This window comes from Stigmatopora argus, chromosome 17 (genome assembly GCF_051989625.1).
Source record: "Stigmatopora argus isolate UIUO_Sarg chromosome 17, RoL_Sarg_1.0, whole genome shotgun sequence".
Taxonomy (NCBI): Eukaryota; Metazoa; Chordata; class Actinopteri; order Syngnathiformes; family Syngnathidae; genus Stigmatopora; species Stigmatopora argus.
Window position 1 is genome coordinate 8232368 of NC_135403.1, and position 15274 is coordinate 8247641.

The following is a 15274-nucleotide window of genomic DNA, read 5'->3' on the forward strand; positions in this document are numbered from 1 at the left end:
ACCCCATGAAATCTTAGCTCAAGTGGAACTTAAGTGATTATTTTATAAATCACTAATATACCAACTTTAAGAACCACTGCACTATGGGACAAGCCAAAAGACCAATTTTCCCCCCAAAAAAATATTTGTTAACAGTGCTAGCAAGAGGGAGAGTTTGGAGTTGAGCCCCCCAGATACCCTAGGGTGGTACAGGTACGCGGGGTCCCTCTGGTGGCTTTCAAAGTACATTTCAATCACATCAAACTTTAGTGCTGTTTACAAGGAGTTGCATTGGATCTCAGCTGACTTTGAGCATACGGCAGATTTTTCCGGGCAATTATTTGGTATAAACATTTTTTTAAACAAAATCCTTGGGTAGCTTTTTAAATAATTACAGTTGGTAAATCCGTATTTCCTATATTATTAACTGACCGCCCAGTTTACAACAGACACCCAAAGTCAGCTGGCATCTTACATTCAATGAGGACAAACGCTATATAAAATGTAAGCCTCTTCACAATAAAAATCTAATATAATAAACAGTTTTCCTTATTAAACTCAATGAGCCAAAAGTATAAATAAGAACCTTGCGATTTTATTAATTTGACAAGCAGCAAGAACATGTCTTTTTGTTTTCCATCTCAAAGTAAAAACAATAGTCAGCATACCAGTTTTATTACAGTATTCATCCTAATCAGAACATTAAAAAAATAACACACGCACACAAACAAGAACTGCAAACGTGAGAAAAGGAAGCTTCTTTTTAAAATGTGTAGCAATCAAGGCATCACTGATGCCCCCACTGAGTCTCAAATCAATAATTCCATTTTCAGTCACCTCTGAGGTCCTTTTGCCATTTCCTCACCAATAACTTCAGTATATAGGCATTCTCTTTGAGTCAATTTACGTGCACATGATGCACGTGGCACTGGTGTTGTTGTAAACAGCTTAAAAAACCAGACGTGGAGGTGGCTTGAGTGGGTGGGATGTGGTCGTCCGGCTTTTCCTAGCCTGCTTGAGTGACCATGTTGGGCTCCCAGACACTCCCAAAAATGGATGCATGAGTCTATTTTATTATCGTTTTTAGGGTTTAAAAACCTGCATCGGTCACAGACGCACGGTGGGCGTTTGCGTGGCTCTTTGTTTCCATCGCTAAGCGATATAGCTGTATTCATCTGCAGAGGTTTGGCTTCGCTCGATGTACTGCTTGTCGATGAGTACTTCTATGCACTTCTTGATCATACTGATACTTGGGTTGAACCTGGCTTTGGACTGATTGATGACCTGCAAATGAAGAGAACTATTTTGTTGAAATCAGAAAGCACATTATTACGGTTGCAACTTCATTTATGCCTTTCAAATATACTGTTTATAAGCGTGTGCGGTCGATTGGTCGCCGTTCTTTTGGTCGCGGTCTTTTGGTCGTGGTCTTTTGGTCGTGGTCTTTTGGTCGCCCGGACCGTGACAACGGGCGACCAAAAGGCCGGCGACCAAAATACCGACAACCAAAAGACCGGCGACAAAACAAGGTAAAACAACACGGTCTACGCATCAATAAAAGCCAACAATGGCCATGAGCAGTTTCACTGAGCCGACACGTGAGTGTATTAGAGTTTGTATGTACATGCGTTGTCCCTTTAAGAAGCTACGTCAGTCAGGGTCTTAACAAGTTCTCCAATAAAAAACAATAAAAGTCCGGGAAATTTGGAGCTTTTCTTTAGCCTAATAATTACTAGGGCAGGGGTAGGGAACCTATGGCTCGGGAGCCATATGTGGCTCTTCTGACGGGTGCATGTGGCTCTTCGCTAACCTGTGAGGTAAAATATGTTTTAAACCGCTGGTGACAGCACCGAGTCCCGAATGCACCAAAAGGAGCGTCACGTCGGCACTATGGCGCTGACAGTACCTCTAACTTTAATCATCTTTTTTAAAATTATATTTTTATTAGACTTTTCTGCATGCATATTTTCATTGGCTAGCAACTGCGCAACAGTGCTGTCAAAATACTTCATTTAGTACTTTCAAAGTGGTAAAATGACCCCAAAAAAGTAACATCTCATTTTCACATTTTTACACTAAAATTCTGAGTATGGCTCTCAAATAAATAAAATTTGAAAATAGGAATTGTTTATGGCTCTGTGTCAAAAAGGTTCCTGACCCCTGTACTCGGGCATTAAGTATGACTAAATAGTAATTCGCAGTTTGTATTTAGGGAATTTGAGCAACGATTTAAATGGTAATTATCACTTACCTTCCGGGTGACCAAAAGACTGGCGACCAAAAGACCGGCGACCAATCGACCGTGTACCGTTTATAAGGTCTCATATAACAGAAATTAAATGAATTGAAATGCCACAACTACAAGTTTTTCACCAAAAAAGGCAAACCTACCTCTTGTATGAGAGCATTATGTCTGAGAACCTTGCGGGCCTTCATTATTCTCACTATGGCAGCTTGTAAATACATTTTCCGGTCCTCGTCTACAGCACTCCTAGTCTGCTCCATCTCCTATATGGCACAGATGTGAAAGATAAACTAAAAGGTTGTCCCGATGGAATGTGGCAGTCACACGAGAGTAGAGTATCTAACCTGCGGTGTATCCTTCTGCATTGAAGTTGTGATCTTGAACTTTGTTCTTTTACTTACAAACGACATATTCAGAGAAAATGTGGATTCGACATCAATTTCCTCCTTTTGGCAGAAAAAAATAATAATCAAGGCCCGTAAATATTATGAAAGATCTGAATAATGTATTAGTGTCAAGGCCTAAACCGTAATAGCTGAAGTACTCGTCCATTCATCAACGCCACTAGTCAAAAAAACTTGACTTTCTCACCTTTTCTGAATTGTGGTTAAGCATCTTTACATCCAACAGAGACTTGATGGTCTTCTGTAACTCTTTCTCATTCATCTGAGTACCATCCTGCAACTCTTTGTATGTCACTGTCTGGCTGTTATTGAATGTGAGAAGCACGGCCATCTGATAGGTGGTGACCATTGCGACGTAGGGTTTCGAAAGGTAGATCATCTTCACTTCACCTGATGAGAGTGGAGTGGTGAATAAATACATGAAATTAAGCTAAGAAAATTGATTATTTTTCATACGGTTTGTTTAAAAAAATTAATCATAGTATTGATACAGGCTGACATATTTCAAAGCACTTCTGATTAAAATGTTAAGAAGGGAGGTTAACAACAGTTGTGCATTATAACTCACTTATGTTTATGAATATTATAATTTATCCAAGTCATCTATATCAGTAAAACCTTTTTCTCTAATCCAGGCAGGCTTCAATTATAAAAAAAAGACTGAAATACCTTGGAATTACACCACAATGAGCAAATCACATTACCTGTGCAAAGGTAGTGTAGCCAGGTCAATTTCCTTCCACTGAAGTGCTGATTATAGAATAACTCAAACTGTAGGCAGATGACAAATCAGGTTTTCTTAACAGAGATGTTCTTAAGTCTGTGAAATCTCAACACCAATAAAAAATAACCTACCATCTGGACGCTCTTCTCTAGCTCTTGCGGTATGGCGAATGTGGAAGCGGGAACGTGTGTGAGTGGCCATGCTCCAGCCTGCAAACGTTGTACAGGATAAGTTGGACATGTTTTCTTTATTTATTATGGCTCACATTAATTTCTAAAACAATTGTGAAACCAGGATTTTTCTTTTTAATGTATTCGTTTGTCTACAGTACTGTATGAGCTTGTCAGAGTCTGTAATAAAGACAGATAGCTCTAAACTCACCTGTAGTACATATATCTGGAAGCTGATACCCAAGTCCACTACGGTCTCCTCTGTCTTGATGAAATTGTTAAACTTGTTGTTGAGGTCAGCACTTACACTCATGTCTGTGTACATTCTGTGAAGTTTGCTCGTGAACTCATAGCCACATGCTTGCTGTGAGAAAGCAGAACCAAGAGGTTTTTATTGTGTGTCTTTGAGCAAAGTGTAAAGAAAAAGCAAATTCAATATGAAAAAAGCATATTTTGCATTACCTTAAGTTTGTTAATCATGGCTTCTTCTGAGTCCATTGACAATGATAAACCATGTATTAGTCGTTTTGCTAGCATTCTGGCGTAAAACTGTAAAAATAAGACGGAAAACAGGATTGAGTATCTTTCATACATAAGCATATCCCTAGTTCAGTCACTTAGAACTTAATAGGTTTGGGGTAAAAATATGGATTAAAACATCTACAAAACACAAATACAACTCTACCCCCTTTTGCTTTCACCTTTTGAAAGATATCTTTGTCATCTATGTATTTAAAAACAGTGATAAAGCTGGTCAGCTTGTCCTCCACTTCATTTTCAGTCATTCCCTTTGCAGACTTTTTTAGTAGATTGTCACAATATTTGGCCAGCTGCACACAAAGAAAGAGTTAAGTGATCTAGTCAAGACAATAACTGCAAATATGTTCAGTATTTTGATGCCTCACTGACCAGTTCTGGGGCTTTACAGATAGATTTAGATTTGGGTTCTCTGAAGTTCACCACAGACGTCAAGGCCTAAAAAAAAAAACGGATGCAAACAAATGTGGGTTCAAGTGTATGTTCAAAATGTTTTGTTGTTAAACAGTTATGAGATTGATAAGTTTTTGTTTACCTTATCAAGTGCACTCATGAAATGCTGGTCTCCATTCAGAACAGTGTTAATGAGCTGAACAAATTTACTATGAACTTCCAGTACTGACTCCACAAAGAGGGTTGGCATCTATGTGCAAAAAGAATAGCAAGTAAAAATGACGTCAAAAAATGTGCAAACATTAACATATTTAATGTACAGTGGATATAAAAAGTGAACAATGCCTGTTTAAAAGAACAGCACACCATTTTCCCATGTAAAAAATACATATATATTTTATAAACAGATGAACTAATGATTTATTACTGACATTTTCCAGAGAAAGGTTACTGGTGCCCCGAATGCCCTCATTGTTGATGTGGGCCTGCAACTCCTGGATCATGTGTGGCAAACCATTAGCCACGGCTCGCAATAGCGTGTACATGTTGGCCATGTCTGGAGAAAGATAAAACGTTATTTTCATATTTCATTGTAAATGCATGCAAGTGAATTTTACACTTTGGAAAAGAAAGTCCAGGAGCACATAAGGATTTCTGAAAAATTCTAACCATCTCGCTTCTCCTGCCGAATGATGTTCTGACACTCTGCGTGGAGGAACTGCAAATGATCTGCCACCATCCTCTGCTGGCATTCATTGATGACTTTGGCATATGAGCTAGGATGCAGGTATTTCCGACATCGCATCTCTTCGTCTTTTAATCGCCCCAAAACCTGCACAGTGGGATGCAAGCGTTTTTGTTTATTCAACTGATGCTGGACCGCTCTCTAAAAAGTCTTAGAGTAGTTTCTCCTAAACCACATGTGTCAAAGTGGCGGCCCGGGGGCCAAATCTGGCCCGCGGCATCATTTTGTGTGGCCTGGGAAAGTAAATCATGAGTGTTGACTTTCTGTTTTAGGATCAAATTAAAATAAAGAGTATAGATGTATATTAAATATCCTGATTTTCCCCCTTTTAAATCAATAATTGTATTTTTTTAATCATTTTTTCTGTGTTTTTAGTTCAAAAATCATTTCGTGAAATCTAAAAATATATTTAAAAAAGCTAAAATAAACATTGTTTTAGATCTATTAAAAAATGAATATTCAGGGCCTTTAATCCAGTTCTTTTAATCCATTTATTTAAAAAAAACCTAAATATTATATCTAAAATGGTCTGGCCCACGTGAAATCAAGTTGACGTTAAAGCAGCCCGTGAACCAACCCAAGTCTGACACCCCTTGTCCTAAACCTTCTCAGACTGTACACTGTGGAAGTACACCATTGCTAGCTAAGGAGTAGAAATCCTGCAGGAAATAATAAAGCATGTCAATGACTTTGTATGAGCTAGTTTTAACAACAGGAGACTACAGATTTGTTGCTGCCCCTGTACTGCTTTAATCAATTCAATATACAGCAAAGGCAGAGCCACACTGCTTTAACATCTGGTAATGCTTATATGATAATATGAGGAAACGATAGAGTAAGAGAAGGACAGACTGAGCGAATTTACAACTATAGTTAAAATAGCCTGGGTGCCAGATGTAAATAAAGCAAACAGGACAAGGTTAAACAGGGACTGAGTGGCTCACATAGGAATTGACACACGTCTTTACTTGCATTGAATGTACGCTTACCTTCTCCATATACTGTGAGCAGTTGGATTCTTGAAGTAAATTTGAAGCTTCCTGTTTATAATACTCTCCCGTTTTTGTGACAAACTCCCCTTCAAAAATCTCTTGATAAAGCTGCAACACAAAACCAGATAGAATTTAGGCATACAAACAGAATAACTGGCCTGATTGAGCATGTGTTGATACATGTAACTCACTTCAGAAAAGTATATATAAGACAAATAACGGGCATTATCAAATACCACAATAAATGTTAAGTTTAAAAAAAGGGTAATAAAATAATTCAAAAACATCACCTGACATTCTCACCTTTAGTGGAAACTTCTTCTTGTACTGCTCCACGTGAACAAATGAGTTAATAACGCCATGGATCACTTTCTGGTTGGGATTCTCACCACAACGGTCACTGTTGGGGCAAAGGAGGAATATTTGATCCTCTATTCTTCCAATGGAGTCGATTGTGTGAAAACAATTACTTTTTAATTTCATTTAGCAGCATACGGATCAGGATGGCTTGAAGAGGCTCAATCATTAGCTTCCTCCACATGTCAAGCGCCAACTGAAGTGTCAAATTGAAAAAAGGTTATCACATGTGCATCAAATAGACCGTTTCTTAGATTCACATCACCAAAAATTAATTGTGTCAGTTCAATACCTCTCCAATCTCCATTAGTGGCTCATTCATGTCCACTCCCCCATAACCGTACTGCAAGTCCGCCTCCGTCAGTTTATTCTTCTTAATGAACTGTGTGTTGAGATACCTGGAAAAGACAAGTTGTTGTTTTGGGTTTTTTTCCGGCTGGCTCAGACATATCCCAGAAATACTCTTGGTTATGCAACACAGTGTATTTCCTTTGATACGCCTTCAAATGCATCGCTAAGATGAATGTTTTATTAACTGTAAATGTGTGTCAAGTTATCTCTACTTTGTTCAAATTTTGCCCCAAACTTGAAAAGGGGCCCCGATCTTATCAACGCAGGAACAACTCAAATTCTTCCAGTTTACAATTTTATTGAAGTTTATGGTGATAGGAAGTGGTTAGGTTGAAAACCTTAAAGAAAGGGGGAAAGAAGGAAGCATGAGACATCATTCAGGTTTCACGTTACTATGGTGATCAAAGTGTTGCTCTTGAGTTTACTAATAGCATCTTGAATTTACTACAGAAAAGCAGGAGAGCGTTGAAATGATAAAGTGGATGTGAATGGGTACATTAACTGATTGAGTACATCAAACATAAATATTCACTTTACAGAGATAGGTCTTGTTACATGGCCCTTAGCCTGGTGCTTTTTCTTGATAAATTGATTGATTGATTGATTGATTGAGGTCATAAGAGTAATCCAAGTTAAGGGAAAACACAAATAATGCAACTTAAGGTTGTGAGAAGCAAATTACGCATCAATCAGCATCTAGGTGGTACTTATTTTATCCTACCAGTTGCATGTGATCGGGTCTGAAGGGTATTCCTTGCTCCTTTCTCGCCTGTCTACTTTCAAGGCTGGACTCTGAATTTTTATGTCCTAGCTCATGCCCTATGATCTCAGGCAGTAAATGAGGCAAGGTGACTTTGATTTGGGTTTTCTTTTCTGGCCCCTGTTGGCCTGGAGGAGGGGCAGACATATCTTCTCCAAAGTTGACTTGACAATGTGAATGAGTTTTATTTGGATTACGGGGATTTATTTTTGACAATTTTCTTCTAAATTAAAAAACTATTTGTAATTTGATTTCAAACAAGACTGAAATGATTCTTACACAGTTCATAAGGACTAATTTCCTTACCTGTATAAGCAATCCATGTAGTCAGCCCCTTTGCTGTATTCTTCCCAGTATCTGTGGTACATTACTAAAACCTTCTCTTCCGACTCCAAGACTTTCTAATATGAAAGCAAAAAACAAACAAATTTTAGGGAAAGCCACATGAAGTAACAGGTCAGATATGGCCGTGTACTAACCTTGTACAAATTCCGAACATGATTCTCTAAAAACACCTTTGTTTCAGTGTATAACCTCTCACCTAAGGGCTCAGGGTATGCAACACACAATGCATAAATATCACTTTAGTTGACATTGAGGAAAAGTATGTTTCATGTGGTTAATTTGAAAATACTACTCATAAATTAAACCATTTCTTGTTCAGTGATGACCAATAAATGCACGCAGCATTTACTGATATTAAGTACAAAACCCATTTCCAATAGGATACGAGAAACGATCATTCCACGTGGCTCTCTCCACATAGTCGAGCATTACGACCGCCTTGATTGTGGATAGTAACTTGTTCCATGTCTCGTCAAAATCCACCACCCGTGGCTTGAGGGACATTGTGCAGCCTTTCTATTGGCCTGTGGAAAAAAAGGTAGAAAATATCAGGCATTTGCATTCCTGTATGGATATTGCTCATGATGTAATATTAGCTACACAATTCACTTGATTGCATTTGCAGTTTACATAGAATCCCGTTATGATCTCAAGGTTAGCCCAAATTTGCTCCAGTATGATTGTTGACCTCCGATTTAGAAACAAAAGATGCCTCCTTCAAAACCAGGCACTGTCATGTCGCATGCACCACCTATCACTCCCCATCAGGATTCAAGTATTGTATGGCAACTTAACACGGTAAATGCCCACAAACTGTGCAATCACGAAGGCTCAGAAAAATCAAAGGATCATAGTTTATGTCTCTACAAGACCTTTACACGGAGAGGACCAGTAAAATAACATGAGTTCCCAACTACCCACAGGTACACACAAAGTTCCAATGAGCAGTCAGCATAACAACATCAACTAATTCCTACTGATTTGAACTTCAAAGCAGAACAAAGTACATAAAAAACTAGTTTGATCTATGCACCCTGATACCAAATGCTGGGTAAAAACCTAATAGACTAGGTACTGGATACATCCATGTGTGGTGCCTAAGAAATGTAAATATGCCCATGGGCAAGGCACCTATCCCTCAAACAGCTCACGGACACAAATGCGTTAGATGATTAGTATCTCACTCATCTCGAATGTAGTTATGAGCCGTACATATATAACAATATGAAACGCAAATGAAACCTCCAAGTTTAAATGTGTGTAATAAATTAATATTTTATAAACGTCAGCCTCTAGCTTGATGCTAGCCTCTCCTTAACGGGCGTTGATTTTTATCAAATCTTTTATTTTTTGTAACGTTTGTACAACATGATGACGCGTGTCGCTTACAGGTAGGCTTGTATTAATATTTTCAGGGGCATCCAAGTTAAAGTTACCAGTTAGAGGAATGTCAATCCCAAAATAGGATGGCTATCGAAACAGCTACCTAGCATCTCTTTAGCATGCTACTTCTCCCCGTTCATTTCGAACGTAAGGAAGCGGCTAATAGCTAGTTTACCTTACAAGAAGCTATAGCATTACAGACAGCGCAGTTACCGGTAGCAAATGCTCATCGACTTTGCGAAATGCCTAATTTGGCACTGACAACTCACTAAAATATACTGTTGGAACTACACAAACCATGTCAAAGCATAAATGTATGAATAATACCAACCACTGTAGAGTAAATCCTTGCTATTAAACTCAAGTTTCTACGGTGTCACAGGCTGGATGTGTCTCACTGTGCTTCCCAGCCTCTTTGACTGTACCATTCTCTTACGGGGGTGAGTGACAGGGATCCGTATATTGGTTCCTAACTTTGGTTTCGTTTTACAGTAAAGTGTACATTTTCTTTCATTTTCGATTACAATTAGTTTTGTATTAATTTACCAAAATGCGTTAAAAGAGGCCAAATAAACTGTATTTCGATTGTAAACACTGAATAGAAACAAACATTTATGGTACCACCCAAAACTACGGACTGCACATATTTATGAAGGCTAGATGTCTGATGCGCGCTGTCAACCAATGAAGACAGATGTTGTTACTTCTTGTCTATTTTGCAGCGTTGTTTTCAGGGGGATCCCAACTCCGGTCCCCGGGGTCCCTGTCCAGTCTCTTTTCTGTCTCCCTCCACCAATACACCTTAATCAAATCATCAAGATCATTATCAAGCATCTAGACAGATTTTGATGCGTTGATCATTTGATTCAGTTGTGGTATAAAGGAGGGAGATATGGAAAACTGCCTGGATATGGACCCTCAAGGGCCATAGTTGGATATCCGTGCTTTAAGTGGTCTTGTCTGCAATAACCATCTAGACGAGCTATAGTTTATGTGAAACAGCAGATGGATTTACAGCCAAGTCAACTAAAATGCTATGTGATTATGTAAATTATACATAGAGAAAATTACAGCTCACCCTGTCTTGGATGTCTCTGACGTCAAGTGGTGAGGGATTTTACATTCTCTTTCACATTCCTTAAAAATTGGAATGGCAAAACGAAACCTATTACAATGGGTAGTCAATTCATTTTAATTATGTTCGCGTTGGTGGGTTTTCTTACTTGGGAACACTAGAGGGCGCCAGAAAACTAGTTTAATTGACCAGCCTGCAGATGTACAGGTATAGTTAAGATGTTAGCAGACAATATATAAAAGGGCTATTTTGAATATAGTCATTAAATAAAAATAATAATAACGACAATAATAATTAAAACAAATGTCTCAACATACATTATGCATGCTTCTGATTATAAATGATGATCACTAGTGAGGTCAGTTTGTTCAGTGGGACAAAAAAAATCATAAAAACAGCAATAACCAAAACACAGGTGTCCACCTGTTAGACATTATCCAAGGAAAAATAAATAAACAAATAAATCCATCAATACATAAATCTATAGTTGAACGAATAAATAAATAATTAGATAAATACATACACATACATACATGCATAAAATAAAGGTTCTTGAATTACAAATACTGTACCGTATAAACAAAAAACAGCAATTCCCCCTACAAATCACTTTCAGGGGTTTAGGTAACTATGGACAAGTTCAGGACGAGTGGTTAGTGCCTCTGCCTTATATTTCTGGAGTCGGGGTTCAATTCTAGCAGAGTCCTCACTGTGTGGAGTTTGCATATTTTCCCTGGGCTTGGGTGGGTTTTCCCTGTGTACTTTCCTCATACAAAAAAAACATGTATGATAAGCTGGTTGAACACTAAATTGCCTCTCGGTATGAGTGTGAGCATGTACAGTTGTCCCCCTCCTTGTGCCCAATTCAGCGTGTCACCCGCCTGATGCCCATATAGTGACCCTTGTGAGGATAAGCAGGTCGGAAAATGAAGGAATTACCCTAACATGCATGTTTTGAGAATGTGGGAGAAAGCCAGAATGACTGGGGGAACCCACACAACCACACGGAGAAGACACTCATTTCATACGGCAGGGTGCAATATTGAGATTGAATTCCAACAACTCTTCACTCTCCACATTGCTCAACACTTTCCCATTGACCATAAAAAGAACCAGAAGTATAGTGGCTTTAATAAAGGACAAAACATTGGAGTCGTGACGAAAAGCAACAAAAAACCCTCCCCACGGACAAACAGCAGAGCCCCTGACTCACTCGCAGTGTGAGCAGCACTGTCGACATTTGGAGGCCAGTGATATCATAGTGATGTCAATGGCTCTAATTGTAAGTTCCACAACCCTGACGCTGACTGTGGTAATATTTTAGTCAGAGTGAAGAAGCGGGAAGCAACACACTTGAAAATCCTTGGAGTAAAAAAGTATGGCGGTGACTGGGGATGAAACAGAAACAGGTATGTATGCTATCTATTTTACTGCATAAAGAGAAGTCTTTTTTTCCACCATCCATTAATAAACAGTGTTTTTGCAGCATTTTTACGATTGGTAGCCAAAGCAACTCAAACTGGGGGATGCATTTTTTGATATAGTATATCATAATATGAGAAATGGTCCAATGGAAAAGTATTTAATTGAGTTAGGGTTGCATTTTAATAGATTTTTTTCTCTTTTTATATTGTCTGCTTCTGCTTTAGTGAAGTGCTTCAGTGCTCTGCCCACACAAAGCAAATAACAGCATTTGCTCACGTCACTGTTGTTCCCGATAAAGGTCTCTACAGTATATAATTCAGCGAGTAAGATCTTGATTGACGTCAGTAGCCAGCCTTGGCACGATTCTATTCAGTTCCGTTTGCATACCAGCGTATCTAGGAATTAATTATACCCATTCTGGATGTGAAAAGGGATGGAGAGTTCTGCCACTGAAAACAATAAATAAAATGATATGGTAATTTAGATAAGGAGACTCCATACCAAAGATAGTCTCTTTGCAATGAAGGATTGTGATTGATTGTTGGGAGTAACATAAAAAAGGGGAAAAAATGACTGGCTTCAATACTTAGTAATTAAAAAAATAAATTAGGCAGCATGAGGAACAAGGCACATCTGCTTCAGAGTTTATGGGTTTTAATCTCTCCCCATGAGCAGTACACAATGTTCACTCTCAGGTTGCGAACATTTTCTCTGGCTACTTCTGGGTACTTTTTTTTTCAACCTCAGAACATTTTATGCAATACTCTTGCAGTCATATTGACAGGAAGGTCACTTCTTTTAAAAAAGACGCAACAGTGCTCTTCCTATTGGCCAGAGATAGGCCCCAGCTCAACCGTGACCAACTGAATAGAAAATAGATGGAATGCTGAAAGATAAGGTTATATTTACAAGGCAAAATCTCTCCTTAAAATCATGCGAGAATCAATGTAACGTACAAGTGAAGTTGGCAAGTTAGCTATATATAGTTATGACTATTATCCATAATTATGGCAGAAACCTACCCATTTTCTTTGTGTGTTCCTGCGTTAAACGTAAATGTTAGAGGACGTGTCAAAGTGGCGGCCCGGGGGCCAAATCTGGCCCGCCTCATCATTTTGTACGGCCCAAGAAAGTAAATCATGAGTGCCGATATATAGATGTATATTAAATTTCCTGATTTTCCCCCTTTTAAATCAATTATTGTCTTTTTTTAATACATTTTTTCTGTTTTTAGTTCAAAAATCATTTTGTAAAATCTAAAAAAAATATTTAAAAAAGCTAAAATAAACATTGTTTTAGATCTATGAAAACTGAATATTCAAGGCTTTTAATCCAGTTCTTTAATCCATTAATAAAATAAAAACAATCTAAATATTATATCTAAAATGGTCCGGCCCACGTGAAATGAAGTTGACGTCAAAGCGACCCGCGAACCAAACCGAGTCTGACACCCTAGTGTTAGAGTCCGTGTGCGGTCGATTGGTCGCCAGTCTTTTGGTCTCCGTCTTTTGGTCACCGGTCTTTTGGTCGCCCCGACCGCGACAACGGGCGACCAAAAGACTGACAACCAAAAGACTGGCGACAAAACAAGGTATAACAACACGGTCTACGCATCAATAAAAGCCAACAATGGCAATGAGCAGTTTCACTGAGCCGACGTGTGAGTGTATAAGAGTTTGTATGTACATGAGTTGTCCTCTTAGGAAGGGACGTCAGTCAGGGTCTTAACAAGTTCTCCAACAAAACACAATAAAAGTATGGGAAATTTGGAGCTTTTCTTTAGCCTAATAATTAATAGGGCATTAAGTATGACTAAATAGTAATTCGCAGTTTGTATATAGGGAATTTGAGCAACGATTTAAATGGTAATTATCACTTACCTTCCGGGCGACCAAAAGACCAGCGACCAAAAGATCGGCCACCAAAAGACCGGCGACCAATTGACCGTGTACCGTTAGAGTCAATGCCAGTAGTGAATTGGTTGACAGTCAACAAGTTTGTTGTGAATTTTTGTGAAAGATTTACTAGGTATGTGAACATCTATTATGTAGTCTACCAAAAGCCATTTTTTTGAAGTTACAACCTGTTTCTGCAGGATCCACAGTGAAACTCATTGGCAGCAGCTCCATCCACCCTCTGGCGATGGCACACACCAGCACTCTTATCTCGCAGAAGCCTTTGGAGGATGTAACACAGAAGAGAGAACAACGTTTGATAAAAAATAGGTACATTAATACATGTAATAAATTGACTTTTCGCAGGCACCTTCGCCACAATCCTAAAAAAACAATTAAACTTTAGAAAAACAAATAAATTGAAGAACCATCAGTACTTCTCTGCAAGCAATATGAAGAATCATGTTTCATGACTGTTAGAAAGCATTGTTTGCACTTTTCCTCTGGCGTAACCTGATTCTTGTTGTCTTGGGAATCAGATAATAAACCTGTGACTTTTTCAGGGAAGCTGCCCGCGAGTGTCGACGGAAGAAGAAAGAGTATGTAAAATGTCTGGAAAATCGTGTGGCGGTTCTTGAAAATCAAAACAAGACTCTGATTGAGGAGCTCAGAGCTATGAAAGACATCTACAGGCACAAAAATGAGTGATATTTTTCCTCTGGAACATGAAAAGAAGAGAAACACACTATAAAACACCCCAATTGGTGTATTGATGCAACTTTCCTGGACATAGCAACATTGTACAATCCATTGTACATTATTACTGCATTCTGTTACATATAATATGTCACATTTGCCTTTGCTCTTGGTAGGACAAAGCCAGGATCGTTTATGTATTATTTTGTAAAGCTTGTTTAGATTTTTAGTTTCTTTTTAAATCTCAAAAGGAATCAGGTCATTTCCATTGTGGTTTAGAATTATCATCCTTCACATACTTAATTGTCCTTCTTCCCTCGCCAGTTTTTAGAAAAACGATTATACCTATTGGTTTGTTTAGCAAATAAATGGAGTTTATATTTTGTAAATTATTGGCAAAGCTCTTACAAACTTGCAAGCAGCACAATGTTTGAATAGTACGGTTATGCGCAAGTGTAATATTAGTCACACATATTGTGTAATTTGTATTTGGTCAGAGACATTGAATTTGAAAATTAGTCATAATTTGCCATTTTCAGTTGTCTATCCTTAAATTAAGTTTTCCATCATGCTTTTAAACCTATAATAATAATAAGTATTATTATTATTATTATATGAAAATGAAGAAAACATACATACGTATTCTGTCTATTATGATTACATTGACAATAAATATTGTTGTTTGAAACCTGCATTAATCTACCCCAGATTTCTTAGGAATGTTTTGTGCCATTTATCTTTACATATTTCATAAACTTGTATTAAAGTTCCATTCATGTTACCTGGGAAATTTACAAT

At 38.1% G+C, this 15274-nt stretch overlaps 2 protein-coding genes across 4 annotated transcripts; one reads left to right on the top strand and one right to left on the bottom strand.

Annotated features, from left to right (window-relative positions):
• Window positions 1-552: 552 nt before the first annotated feature.
• On the bottom strand, window positions 553-9866 carry cul2 (cullin 2). 3 transcript variants are annotated; one of them, XM_077624802.1, is made up of 21 exons: window positions 9717-9866; window positions 8388-8526; window positions 8137-8239; window positions 7964-8058; window positions 6839-6944; window positions 6660-6742; window positions 6493-6589; window positions 6187-6297; window positions 5122-5284; window positions 4884-5008; window positions 4595-4702; window positions 4432-4497; window positions 4224-4352; window positions 3985-4071; window positions 3734-3886; window positions 3484-3561; window positions 3333-3399; window positions 2816-3018; window positions 2569-2670; window positions 2371-2487; window positions 553-1263 (listed from the first exon to the last, which is right to left on the bottom strand). In XM_077624802.1, the coding sequence occupies exons 2-21, from the start codon at window positions 8504-8506 to the stop codon at window positions 1132-1134; spliced, it is 2244 nt and encodes a 747-aa protein (XP_077480928.1). In that variant the 5' UTR covers window positions 8507-8526; window positions 9717-9866; the 3' UTR covers window positions 553-1131. The 3 variants fall into 3 exon arrangements, with proteins under 3 accessions (XP_077480928.1, XP_077480929.1, XP_077480930.1); XM_077624803.1 differs by lacking the exon at window positions 9717-9866 and adding an exon at window positions 9561-9704; XM_077624804.1 differs by lacking the exons at window positions 7964-8058; window positions 8137-8239; window positions 8388-8526; window positions 9717-9866 and adding an exon at window positions 7619-7706.
• Window positions 9867-11679: 1813 nt separating this feature from the next.
• On the top strand, window positions 11680-15266 carry LOC144091897 (cyclic AMP-responsive element-binding protein 1-like). The gene is made up of 3 exons (XM_077624580.1): window positions 11680-11869; window positions 13981-14110; window positions 14344-15266. Exons 1-3 carry the CDS (start codon window positions 11839-11841, stop codon window positions 14486-14488), a joined length of 306 nt encoding a protein of 101 aa, XP_077480706.1. The 5' UTR covers window positions 11680-11838; the 3' UTR covers window positions 14489-15266.
• Window positions 15267-15274: the final 8 nt, after the last annotated feature.